General features: G+C 44.7%; 1 protein-coding gene across 1 annotated transcript; it reads left to right on the forward strand.

Annotated features, from left to right (window-relative positions):
• On the forward strand, positions 1-12302 carry TUBAL3 (tubulin alpha like 3). Its single transcript, XM_044915551.1, has 4 exons — positions 1-20; positions 3323-3564; positions 9621-9773; positions 11362-12302. Exons 1-4 carry the CDS (start codon positions 1-3, stop codon positions 12300-12302), a joined length of 1356 nt encoding a protein of 451 aa, XP_044771486.1.
• Positions 12303-12595: the final 293 nt, after the last annotated feature.

Below are 12595 nucleotides of genomic sequence, written 5' to 3' on the forward strand. Positions count from 1 at the left end.
ATGTTTGTTTTAAACCTGCTGTGCTGATTGTTTTGTAGAAATCAATTGTTTCACTTTTAGTTATGCTTTTAGAGTTTCTGGGGACTTCAGACCCAGGTCATCATTGCTAAGCTCATAAATGCATGGCAGGGTAAAGTTCACGGACATCTTCTCGTCCTCTCTCGAGTTTCGTTCTTGGGGGACAACAATGAACATAGTTACTTACAGTAATTCCTGTTGGGGGATCATCTCTTAAGATCCACTTTCCCTTTAATGTCTTATGTGCTAGTCCCAGTAGTTTTTGGTATCTTAGAATTTTAAATTCTTAATGGAAGCAGCTTTTCATTCTGATTTCTCATCTTTGATGTTCTCACCCCCTTGGACTCTCTCTCTCTCCAACATTTTAAGGATGTTGAAGTTGTTTTGCTCTTAAACATTATGCCTTCCTGCATGAGGGATCCCTGTGGTCACGGAAACGTTCTGTAGCTTGACTAAATTTTGGTATTCTGGGGGTGATATTGTTCTGTATCATCTTGCAAGATACTAACGCTGGGGAAAATGGGTACGGGGCACATGAGATCTTTATTCTTTCTTACAACTGCCTATCAATCTATTACTTATCTTTATCTCAAAATAAAAAGTTAATTAGAAAATTGTGCCTTCCTAGTAATTCAGATAGGCATTGTAGCAGCTAACGTGATGTGATTGATAATATTGATATTGAATGGGCAGTTTACAATCTGACAGTGTGACTAATGTTTAACAGACAGTTTGGAAAGGAGAGAATGGCTAAGAGAAGAAGGTGAAGATAGCCTTCTGTGCCCTGGAACACAGTTACGTCATAAACTCAGCTGCTTCTCAAACCAGGAAGGGTATGATTGGTCCTTCTTGGGCCAGGTATTCCTGCCAGGTTCACAAGGGTAGTATCATGACCATGTCTGAACGTCTGTGCCCCTTGGGTAACAGACCTCGTGAAGAGCAGCAATTGCTTTTCCACATTGGTGATTATTTTTTCTGTGAGTACTTGGAGCAAATGCATGTGCACCCCCCGTGGCCTGGGCGGTAAGTTGGGGGGTGCTGTGAGAGAAATCGACATGTAAGTGGGTCCAATGATGGGGAAACCATGAAATGCACCTCCCATCCAGCATTTTTATCTAAATCTAGGGAGTTTGGATCTGATTACAGTAGCTAACGCACTGAGATCATTTGCAGTCCAGCAGATGTGGGAGGAGTGAGGCCGAACTTTGCAGACAAGCATGTTAGAAGCTTGTTCATGATGGTGCATGCGGTTTGATTTTTTTTATGTGCCGGTCAGAGGTTGGAATCCGGGTTGGTGCTGAGTGAGGTGCTTTCTGAATTGAGCTCACAGCCTTTGTCATGAGAGACCCGGAAATGCACGGAGAAGAAACAAGGGGCAAGTTCTACTCAAGTAGTGAGCTTGAATTCCTCATAAAGCAGAGAGGGCTGTGTTAAGCCTTGTGAATCAAGGAGACAAAGTATGAGGGCTTGATGCGGCGGAGCGGGAACAGAGTCCAAGTCAGATTGCAGGGCTGTGACCGCCCAGAGCTCCCTCCCTCCCTGGACTAGTGGTCTTTTCGTGGTTGAATCTCAGACCTTGTCTAGGGGAAGAACAGCCTGGACAAGGGCAGGGCTGCCGATCAGCTCAGTAGGTGAACAGCTGGCAGGGCCCCGATGATGTGGAGAACAGGCTGCTCACCCCACGAGCCCCCCACCTAGACCCGTCCCATGCCCACTGGCAACCAGAACCCAACAACATTCAGATGCACGATTGCTGCCCTTGTGGTTTTTTAGGATCTAACTTTTTCTTTCCTTCTCTTAGATGAGTACATATTCATGTCTGTTTAAAAGACCAAAATGGTTGTTGGCCTTTAAAAAGAAAGATGTGAATGGTGATTTAAATGTGGGATGGGAGAGTGGAGGCTGATGAGGGTGATGGAAAACAGTAGAGTTTAAACAAGGAAAAAAACCACTGCCCAGATATAATGACAGTTAATATTTGATGCATTTTATTTTATTTTATTTTAAAGATTTTATTTATTTATTATTTGACAGAGAGAGAGAGAGACAGCGAGAGAGGGAATACAAGCAGGGGGAGTGGGAGAGGGAGAAGCAGACTCCCCGCTGAACAGGGAGTCCGACATGGGGCTCGATCCCAGGACCCTGGGATCATGACGTGAGCCGAAGGCAGACACCCAGGCGCCCCCATATTTGATGCATTTATAGATCTTTTTCTCTGCTTATTTTTTAATGTATTTGATATCATACTTTATATACAATTATATGACTTGCATAACTTTTACTTCATTTTTATCATAAGCTTTTCCCATGTCATAAAATTTTGGGGGTAAACTTTTAAGGGTTGCATAACTCTTTCTTCAAATGCCCAACAAAAGCAAATGTAGATTGGTTCTTGATCCTCACTTTATAAATAATAATACTGTGAATGCCCTTGTGCCTAAATCTTTGCATTTTTAGATTTTTAAAAATAATCCATCTGTGTATGTCATCTGCCTATTTATATACTAGTTATCTCAAGTGTTTGGTTGGGTTTTTAAAGATTTTATTTTTAAATAATTTCTTCACCCAACGTGGGGCTTGAACTTACAACCCTGAGATCAAGCATCACATGCTCTGCTGACTGAGGCAGCCTGGCGCCCCTCAAGTGTTTTTTTTTTAATTAAAATGTATATAAAATTGCCTTATTGATAGCTCTTACTATGAAGGACTATATATAAGTCATTTTTTGTATACATCATTATTCTTCTTTATTACAATATTGAGTTTTTACATTTTTGGGTTGTGAAATCTATTACATGTTCCCTTGGTAAATTTTCCATTACTCTTATGCTTAGAACATCCTTCCTTCTTTAGAGCACATATGAATAGTAAATATAAAATCTCAAGATATGAAAATAACATCTTTAATTGCAATGGTTTTAATATATGTCAAGGTTATACATTGATTTTTGGTTTTATTCCTTTCTGGTAACTAGCTAATATTTTTCTGGGTGAGGCAGCTTGATTTTATACATATATAGTATATTATGTATATATATTCTTAACTCACACTTAACCCGTTAAACAAAAAATATCCTTAAATTATGTTGTTGAAAGAAATCTTTCAGTAAAATGGGAGTCCTTTGCGTACCTGTGCCCTGGTTTTTGGTTTCCATGAGACACTTTCAATTAGCCTTATCATACATTTCTCTTGTTGGCATATGCGAGCTTGGTTTCTATCGACTGTGAGCAGCATTACTGAGTGACCAAGCTCCTGTTATCTAGAAAGGCTATTAGTTCTAACTTCCTCCGGCTTATTTCAGAGGGAGTGCCTTTCCATCCACATTGGCCAAGCTGGTATCCAGATTGGGGATGCTTGCTGGGAACTCTATTGCCTGGAACATGGAATCCAGCCAGATGGCGTTGTTCTCAACAGTAGAAAGGATCAACTGGAAAGTGAGAACATGGAGCATATGGATGCATCTTTCAATACCTTCTTTTGTGAGACGAGAGCTGGGAAGCACGTGCCCAGAGCACTCTTCATGGATCTGGAGCCCGCTGTTATAGGTAATGTAAGGCATGCATTCAACCAGGTCCACACTCAAAGCTAACAAATCCAGTACCAGTGGATGGAATCCTCAGATTATATGGATCTGTTTGAATAGGCTCATGGGGACATTTTTTAAATCTAGAAGTTCACTTGTGACCACTTAAGGTGATCGGCATGAAACATACCCAAAGGGAGTACTTGCTTAGCCTTCTTTTTCTGTGTGATGAAACAAATTCAAACCTTGTTAACTTCTCTACACACATCTGTTGTCACAGAAGATTAGATTTTTTCTTGGATTTGAAAGCCAGTTGCTAGAAGGTTTCAACAAAGAATCTGAAATTTGGCATTACCTGAACATGATTCCAAAGAGGCAAGGAACCAGACAAATCTAACTGTGGGGAAATCAGTACAACTTTATGATTATTAATGGCAGACTTTGTAGTATCTTGTCCAGAAACATGGCATGGCAGCTCGGTTCCAAGAGCAAGCATCACATGAGCACAAGGCAGAAGTCCATGGCATTTTTCTAATCTAGGCTCGGAAGTCCCAGTGTTTCATTGCCGTTGTTTGATGGCTTGAGCCCATTACAGAGATCCAACCAGGGAGAGAATAGAGACTCACCTCTTGATGTAGAAAGAGCGAGGTTCTAGAAGCATATGAGAGATGGAAAACGTTCTTGTGGCCATCTTTGGAAAAAGCAGTCTGTACACACTGGATTGGAGTTCATTTCCTTATCAGAACCAGGTCAGGTCAAGTAACTGATGGTGAAAGTAGATCGACGTCCATGGGAAGGAAACGATGGAAAGTGTTAGTACGGGGTGGGAGGGAGGGTAAGAACTGTTTAGGCCAGGACTCCTAAATGCAGTTTCTGTGTTTGCTGGGTGTGAAAGGATTAAAAATAAGGAAATATTGGTGGCTTCAAGAACAGGTGAGATTCGTATGGAGGCTAAGAGAGGCAGTTACGTTGTCTTCTGACTTGAGTTCTAAGTGCCTGAAGAGAATATCTCCATTTTTGTTTCAGACAAATGGGGGTTTGCAACTGTGAGCTTTAGCTGGAATCTGGTATCCCAGAAACCTGGGCAGAGTGGAATATGTCCCCAGAGGATTTTGGTAAATGTAGCTAAAGAAGCAGCGTGAAAGGCCACATCTCAGTATTACGAATATTGTAGCAGATATTTTTTTTTTTTTGTAGCAGGTATTTTAACTTGCACCAATCCGAAGATGCTAGGCAAATAGGAGGCTTAGGATCTGGAATCAGAAGCTAATAAGCAAGTCAGGGCAGAGATACATGGCAGGAAGAGACCAGAAGAAATTCCCCAATCCTCTAGAATACAGCGTAGAGAGAGGGCAGTTTTGAGGATCTGGAGCTGGTCCAAACAAAAAGGCATAAGCTCCAGGTTTTAGGAGAAGGCACTGATTTTCCTTGTTCTTCTCAGCACATTAGAGAGCCTCAGACGTGCAAGGCACTATTCTTGATATTAGAGGTGTATATACTCTGAGTCTTCATGGAACCTACATTCTAGTGGGGTGCAGACCTGTAAAAACCAAATCATGTGCCTGATGTTGTGATCAGTGGCATGGAGAAGAATAAAGCAGGGCCACAGGGATAGGGAATGTTGTGTGAGTGGTGGGAGGTGCTTTTTCTTAAGGAATGCCGAGGAAGGCCTTGTAGAGAAGGTGACACGTAGGGATCTGAAGGAAGTGAGGGCATGAGCCTTACCTCTGGAAGAGATCAGAGAAGACTTTATGGACAAAGTGATACTCTGTTTGAGTCCTGAAGACTGGGTAAGAGGATTTTAACAGTTCAGAGGTGAGAGAGGCTGGAAAGCACAAGCAAAGACACATTCAGATACCTGTGAATATTGTTTCAGCTTGAAAAGGGGGAGGATGTTGATATATCAGAGTCACAGAAGGCATAAACTGGAGTGGAGGCCGACTATGGAATTTCCTTGAATAATTTGTGTGGTGTGAACCTGATAGGAAATATAGGGGGCCAGTAAAGATTTTAGAGCAGGGAAAAGACAGATTGAGAACTATACTTCAATAACATTAATCATAGAGATTTATTCATTAATTTATTCAACATTTCTTTAGCACCTGCTAAAGTGCCAGGTACTGATCTGGAAAGAGTGGATTGGAGAAAGTTACAAGGTTTTGTGATGTATATACCGAGTATGGAAAAGAGAACATAGATTTGAGAGACACTCATCTAAAACAGAGGAGCGGATTACGTGTCAATGAATGTTCTAGAGAGAATTCAGAGGTGCCACTCAGATTTCACTGTTTCAATAATGGGATTGATAAATGACATAGGAATTCCAGAGGGGGACCTAGGTTTGTGGGAGTAGATAAGTTCCATTTGGGCATGAGGAATTTGAAGTGTCCACAGGTTGGTCCTGGTAGAAGATGGGGAATCAGAGGTGTTCAGTGAGAAGTTATCCTACAGAGATGATATTAAAAGGCTGTGAAAGTAGGTGATCTTGTTCAAAGCCAGCCCGAATGGTTTTAGAAGGAAGGAAAGGTGACTTTTAGTTGTAATTGTGGAGTAGAATTCTACTGAAGATATTTGTAGGCAGAACAAAGGAGAGAGGGAGGGGAGGGAGGGAGGAGGGTTCAGAGTGAGTGAGGGGACCTGAAGCATGGAGAGGGTGGGTCGTGCATCTCCTTCTCTAGGTAGAGACTGAGGAGTTTGTGGTAAGGAGGAAGGTGTTCATCAAGAGTTCTGTGATTAGAATAATGGGGTGATGCTGTGTGAGAACTCAGAGAAAGAAGAGGTTTAATGCACATTTGGAGAAGAGGACAGAGGGTCAAGGGAAGTGTGAAGGGTGTGCTGAGTGTGGGCCCGAAGGGGTAGAGAGCACAGCTGGGGTGGATGGTGCCCATGATATGCGAGGCAGGGTGGGCAGGGATGTGGGGCTGGTGGCAAGTGCATGGCTCTGATCACAGGGCCAGGCCGTGTGAGCAGACCAGTGAAGCTAACGTGAAGGGAGGAGGGGTGGAAGATGAAAACGGTGGGAGCTCCAGGTCGTGATGAGAAAGAATTTAACATCATTCAGTGAATTCAATGAACATTTATTCCAGCTAGGTAATGGAGAGGAGCATAGGGATGAACAAATGTCCGTACCTTCCAGCCCTTCTCTCCTACTGTCCTAGTGAGTTCAGGCCATTTTAACAAAATACCGTCGACTGGGGGCTTAAACCACAGAAATTTACTTCTCACTGTTGTGGAGGTGGGAAGTCCAAGACTAGGGTGGCAGCGTGGTTGGTGTCTGATGAGCGCTTTCTTCCCAATTTGCAGACGGCTGCCTTCTCACCATGTCCTCACAGCTGGTCTCTTGCAAGGGCACTGACCCCTTTCACGAGGGCCCCACCCTCATGGCCCAGTCACCTCCCTAAGGCCCCACCTCCTAACATCACCACACTGTGGGGAGGGCTTCAAAGTATGGATCCTGAGGAGACACAAACATTCAGTCCACAGAAGCTACTGTTTATTAGTGAGGAACCACACAGATATTTTCCTATAATCCTTTCAACAATTGTGTCAGGAAACCTTATTGCTATACTCCATTAACAGATGAAGAAGCTGAGTCTTGGGCAGGTCATAGAACTGGCCTTAGATTGCTGAGCTATCGAAGGTAGAACTGGATTTGACCCCAGGTTTGTGAACTAATAAAAAGCCATTCTCTCTTAACAAAAAAGTAGCATAAGCTAGTGGAGAAGAAAATGTAAATGGTCGTAGCAACACTAACACACGTGTTCAGTTGAGCCATATAAAATTGCCCACGGTCGATTATTTTTTACGTAAAAAATGTCAGCGTCCTCCGAATCAACCTAATAACAATTGAAATGTCTGTGAGGTGCAGAGGTATCCCCGAGGAAGGGATGAATAGCTGGGGAGCCGTCAAACATCTTCGACCCAGGGAGCAGCGTTGCCAGCTTCCCAGAGGCGTGGAGGAACGCGCACCTTGAACAGGAAAGGGTGTGAGTAGGAGAGCGATGGGGACAGGAAGCTGGAAAGATTGTCGAGCTGGGTCATGGGCAAGAAGGGGGAAGTAAGGAAGTTTGGTTGGAGAAAGGATTTTGCATCTTTAAGATTTTGGCGGGGGGACAGTTGTGAGTGATTTCCAGTGGACGGGGGCTAATAGCATTGAAAGTAAGGGAGCAAGGAACTGTCAAATAATCATGTTTAAATACCATTGAACTCCCTGAGGATGCTGGTTAAGGACGCTGGGCCAGATGCTCACGTCTCTGAGCCAAGTGGAAAAAGTGCCAGGAAGTGAGAGTGGACAGCTTGGGTGTGCTCATAAATGGCAGTGCTATAATCACTGATCTCCAAGAAAGTGGTTTTTACTGAAAGAATTTATGGATGACCCTCAAGATCTCCACTGGACATTACCACGAAGAAGCAGGCTTCCAAAATTCCAGAAATTCCCCTCTTAGCTTGAACTCAGCCTTATTAGCCGCAGGTGAGAAGCAAAGAGTCCACCCAGAGTTATATGCCCACTTACATTGTGTTTATAAATACACCTTTTAAAACTTTCCACTTTCTTGGTTTTTTTGGTTTGTCTTTTTGTTTACTTTTTTGTTGTGTGTATGTTACTTAAGAGTCCTTTAAATCAATTCTAGTAAATTTAAGCGTTTGGAGGTGTACAAAATTGTGGTTAGAAATTCATGGTCATGGACAGGAGAGCAAGGTGAATTGAGATTGCCATCCCGTCTCTTTCTTAGAAATTGAGTGTTTCCCCTTAGGCAGTGAGCTTCTAGGACTATCTATAGGTATCTGGTGATGAGGCCAATGAGGTATTAGGATAGGTACATGTCTTGAAGGCAATTGTGTCATTATTATTTATAATCGTTGCCATATGGGCTCTGCATTGTGCCCTATGATCTCATGTAATCCTCCTAGTAGCTCAGGGGGGTAGGTCTTGTTATCCTTATATGTGAGGTGAGGTCATTGATATTTAGGGATGCTAAGGAACTGCTGGATAGCCAAGTGACAAAGGAAACCGTGAACCTGGGAAATGGATTCTTGGACACATGCTCTTGGATACTGTGCAGCACCGTGTCCCCCTGTAACCTGGGGAACGTTCCCAGAGCCTGCTTAGCCTTCAAACACCGATGCGTGATTCTGTAGGAGTCGTGCTATCCGGGTAATTCTAGGCTTGGGGAGCAGGGCATGGGCCCTAGACACCTGTGTTTGGGTATTTTCTCATGCTGAGCAGGTTTTTAAAAGGAGGAAAACCAGGCAGGAGTTGCCCTTGGCTGGGTTGAAGACTGCCAGCATCTTAACCCCAATTTCCCTGCTTCTTGCGTTTGTATCAATTGCATTCGAGTTGGGTGGGCATTCGAGCTCTTCACACCTTCTTTGTTAAAGCCTCTTTTTTAAAGCAGACTAGTAATAATTTAGATCAGTCCACTTTTCCCTGCTTTTCCGGCACTCAGTTGGCTATTTGTAGATAGAAATACTTGCCTTAGAATACCAGAGTGTCACAGGGTTTGAAGAGTGTCTCTTAAAAATCGGTGTCCACCTAGAACCTCGGAATATGCCTTTATTTGGAAAGAAGGTCTTTGCCAGTGTACTAAGTTAGATCCTACGGGATTGGGGTCAGCCCTAACTCCAGGGGTCTGTGTCCTTATGAGAGGAAGAGGGGACCCAGTGTGTGGGGGGTGGGCATGCATGATGGTGGCAGGCACGAGTGGTGCAGCCCTAAGCCGAGGAACAGCTTCTTCCTGAGACCTCGGGCAGGAACCAACCCTGCCAACACCTTGACTTTGGACTTCCGGCCTCCTGAACCACCGGTGAGAGCAAACATTTCTCTTGTTTCCAGCCACCAAGTGTGTTGTAATTTGTTACAGCAGCTGTAAGAAACTAACAAAGGGTCTACAATGGGAAAACGTACTTTCAATTTGTCTGGAAATAATGATACTGTTCCTAGACTCAGGAAGGCCAGCTCAGCGGCTGAGGGCCCTTTCTTTACCGCAACACTGGGGAAATTGGCATTGGGCTGACAGTTGAATCGGCAAAGGGCTAGCAGTTGGAGTGGCGCATGCTGACCTCATGTCCCCTCTGCAGATGGGATTCGAGCTGGCCAGCACCGCTCACTCTTCCACCCAGAGCAGCTCGTCAGCGGGAAGGAAGACGCCGCGAACAACTACGCCCGCGGTCGCTACTCTGTGGGGTCTGAGATCATCGACCTTGTGCTAGAGAGGATCCGAAAGCTGGCAAGTGGCCCCTTTCTCCTTAGTCGGGGGCCATACCTGAGTGCCTGGGATCTGCCTTCCAGACAGCACCGTGATTCCTACCCCCGGGTCACTGCCACCAGCCTCTCCCGCGGAAGCTCACAGCCGGGAAGCGCCTTGCTGTTGGCTTTGATGACGCTTTGTTTTATAGGAAGGGTGAAGAAGGAAATATTTTGGTTTATCCCACTGCTCTATTGAGATACAACATCGTGTCAGTTTAAGGTGTACCACGTGATGATTTGATACACACATATTTTCACAGTGATGGCCACAGGACAGTTGTCGTGTGTGTATGTGGGGGGGGTGACAATGTTTAAATCCACTCTCTTAGCAACTTTCAAGCATACAGCACAGTATTGTTAACCAAAGTCACCATGCTCTCCATTAGTTCCCCATAACTGACTCATCTTCTAACTGGAAGTCTGTGTCCTCCGACCAACATTTCCCCGTTACACAGCAGATACTGTGCTACTTTCCATTTCTCTTTTTTTTTAATTGACATATAATGTATTACTTGTTTCAGGGGTTACAGCTCTGTGATTCATCAGTCTTACAATTCCTAGCGCTCACCATAGCATATACCCTCCCCAATGTCCATCACCCAGCCACCCCATCCCTCTCACCCCCTCCACTCCAGCAACCCTCAGTTTGTTTCCTGAGATTAAGAGTCTCTTATGGTTTATCTCCCTCTCCGGCTTCATCTTGTTTCATTTGAGGAATCTCAAATTCCTCATATCAGTGAGATCATATGATACTTGTCTTTCTCTGATTGACTTATTTTGCTCAGCATAATTTCTGTTTCTATGAGTTTGACATTTTCCGATTCCACGTATATGAACGGGATGATACGGTATTTGTCTTTCTGTGTCTGACTTATCTCACTTGGCATAATGCCCTTAATGTCCATCCATGCTGTGACAGATGGCAGGATGTCCTTCTTTTTAATGGCTAACCCCCCTCTACTCTTGCTTCTGCCCGCTCATCATGGCTCACCTTGTTATCACAGACTTCCAAAGCATCCTAACACTTGTCCTTTTCCAGTAATATCCATTATTCGTGAAGTTAAGAGGAGGCACATCCTACCAGGAGATTAGTTACTCTAGTTACTGTCAGTGAACTCTTCTTTAAGGACCTGCGTCTGGGGAATCCTTTGTCTAGTACATCTTTTGGTGTCTGGCATAATCCTTAAGCAATACAATGCCTTTTACACCGGCTAGTAGATTGGATGTAGATGTGATAGGTACTTCATCTTCTGGGGGGTGGGGAGTAGGTTGCTTCAATATTTGGCCATTTTGTTTGTTACTAAGAAAGACCTTGCTTTAGGTCACATGCAGATAAATTCGTGGAGGACAGCTGAAGACAGTTGAATATTTATGCTTTGCTTATAGTGAAATTCTAAAGCGCTTCCCCTACCCCACAGGTAACCACTCGTGTGTGTTACTGGGGCATTAATAAGGGTACACCCGTCCTTTCTGAAAGTTTTGTTTGTTTAGGGGAACTTCTTGTCTTCCCACTACCACTGCTTCTGGGTTCATGTAGCTCAGGTCTCACCTGTCCTTTTTTTCCCCAGGCAGAGCAGTGCAGTGGACTTCAGGGATTTTTGATTTTCCGAAGCTTTGGAGGAGGCACCGGATCAGGATTTACATCTCTCTTAATGGAGCAGCTCTCGATAGAATATAGCAGGAGGACGAAATTGGAGTTCTCTGTCTATCCAGCCCCCAGGATCTCCACTGCTGTAGTGGAGCCTTACAACTCCGTCCTTACCACACACTCCACCCTGGAGCACTCGGACTGCACCTTCATGGTGGACAATGAGGCCATCTATGACATCTGCCACCATAAACTCGGTGTCGAGCGCCCCTCTTACGCCAGCATTAATAGGCTAATAGGTCAGGCGGTATCTTGCATTACTGCTTCCCTCCGGTTTGAAGGGCCCTTGAATGTGGACCTCATTGAATTCCAGACCAACCTAGTACCTTATCCAAGAATACATTTCCCCATGACAACATTTGCCCCCATCATCTCTGCTGACCATGCCTACCGTGAGGAGCTCTCTGTGTCCGACATCACAGCTGCTTGCTTTGACTTCTCCAATCAGCTGGTCAAGTGCGACCCTCAGCTGGGGAAGTACATGGCCTGCTGCCTACTCTACAGAGGGGACGTGGTCCCCAAAGATGTGAATGCAGCCATTGCAGCCATGAAGTCAAGGAACTCTGTGCAGTTTGTGGATTGGTGTCCGACTGGTTTCAAGGTGGGCATCAACAACCAGCCACCCATGGTGATGCCAGGAGGGGACCTGGCCAGGGTCCAGCGGGCCGTGTGCATGCTGAGCAACACCACGGCCGTCGTGGAGGCCTGGGCCCGCCTGGACCACAAGTTCGACCTCATGTATGCCAAGAGGGCGTTTCTGCACTGGTACCTCAGGGAAGGCATGGAGGAAGGCGAGTTCGCAGAGGCCAGGGAAGACTTGGCTGCCCTAGAGAAGGATTACGAAGAAATGGGGCAAAGTTTCTGATGGAAATGTGGCTGGGGAGAATGAGTGTTGAGTCGAAGGGTCATGCTTTCTTTTCAAGACTTATGTACTCTTGATGGGTAGAGTTCCCTTGACTGGAAGAAACTGGAAACCAAATCAAGCAAGACCCTAAGCTCTGCACTAAATCAAATGGGTCAGTATCAACAATGAACTCACAGGTCCCTGTCTGGTGGTTCAGCACGGCTACCTGTGAACTCCCTCGGTTTGGGGTCCTTTGAGCGTCTGGATCATGTCCATGTTTCTTTTCTTTTGTTTTTTTTTTTTCTTAGGATGGA

The sequence above is a fragment of the Neomonachus schauinslandi genome, chromosome 5, assembly GCF_002201575.2.
Source record: "Neomonachus schauinslandi chromosome 5, ASM220157v2, whole genome shotgun sequence".
In the NCBI taxonomy this organism is placed as follows: domain Eukaryota; kingdom Metazoa; phylum Chordata; class Mammalia; order Carnivora; family Phocidae; genus Neomonachus; species Neomonachus schauinslandi.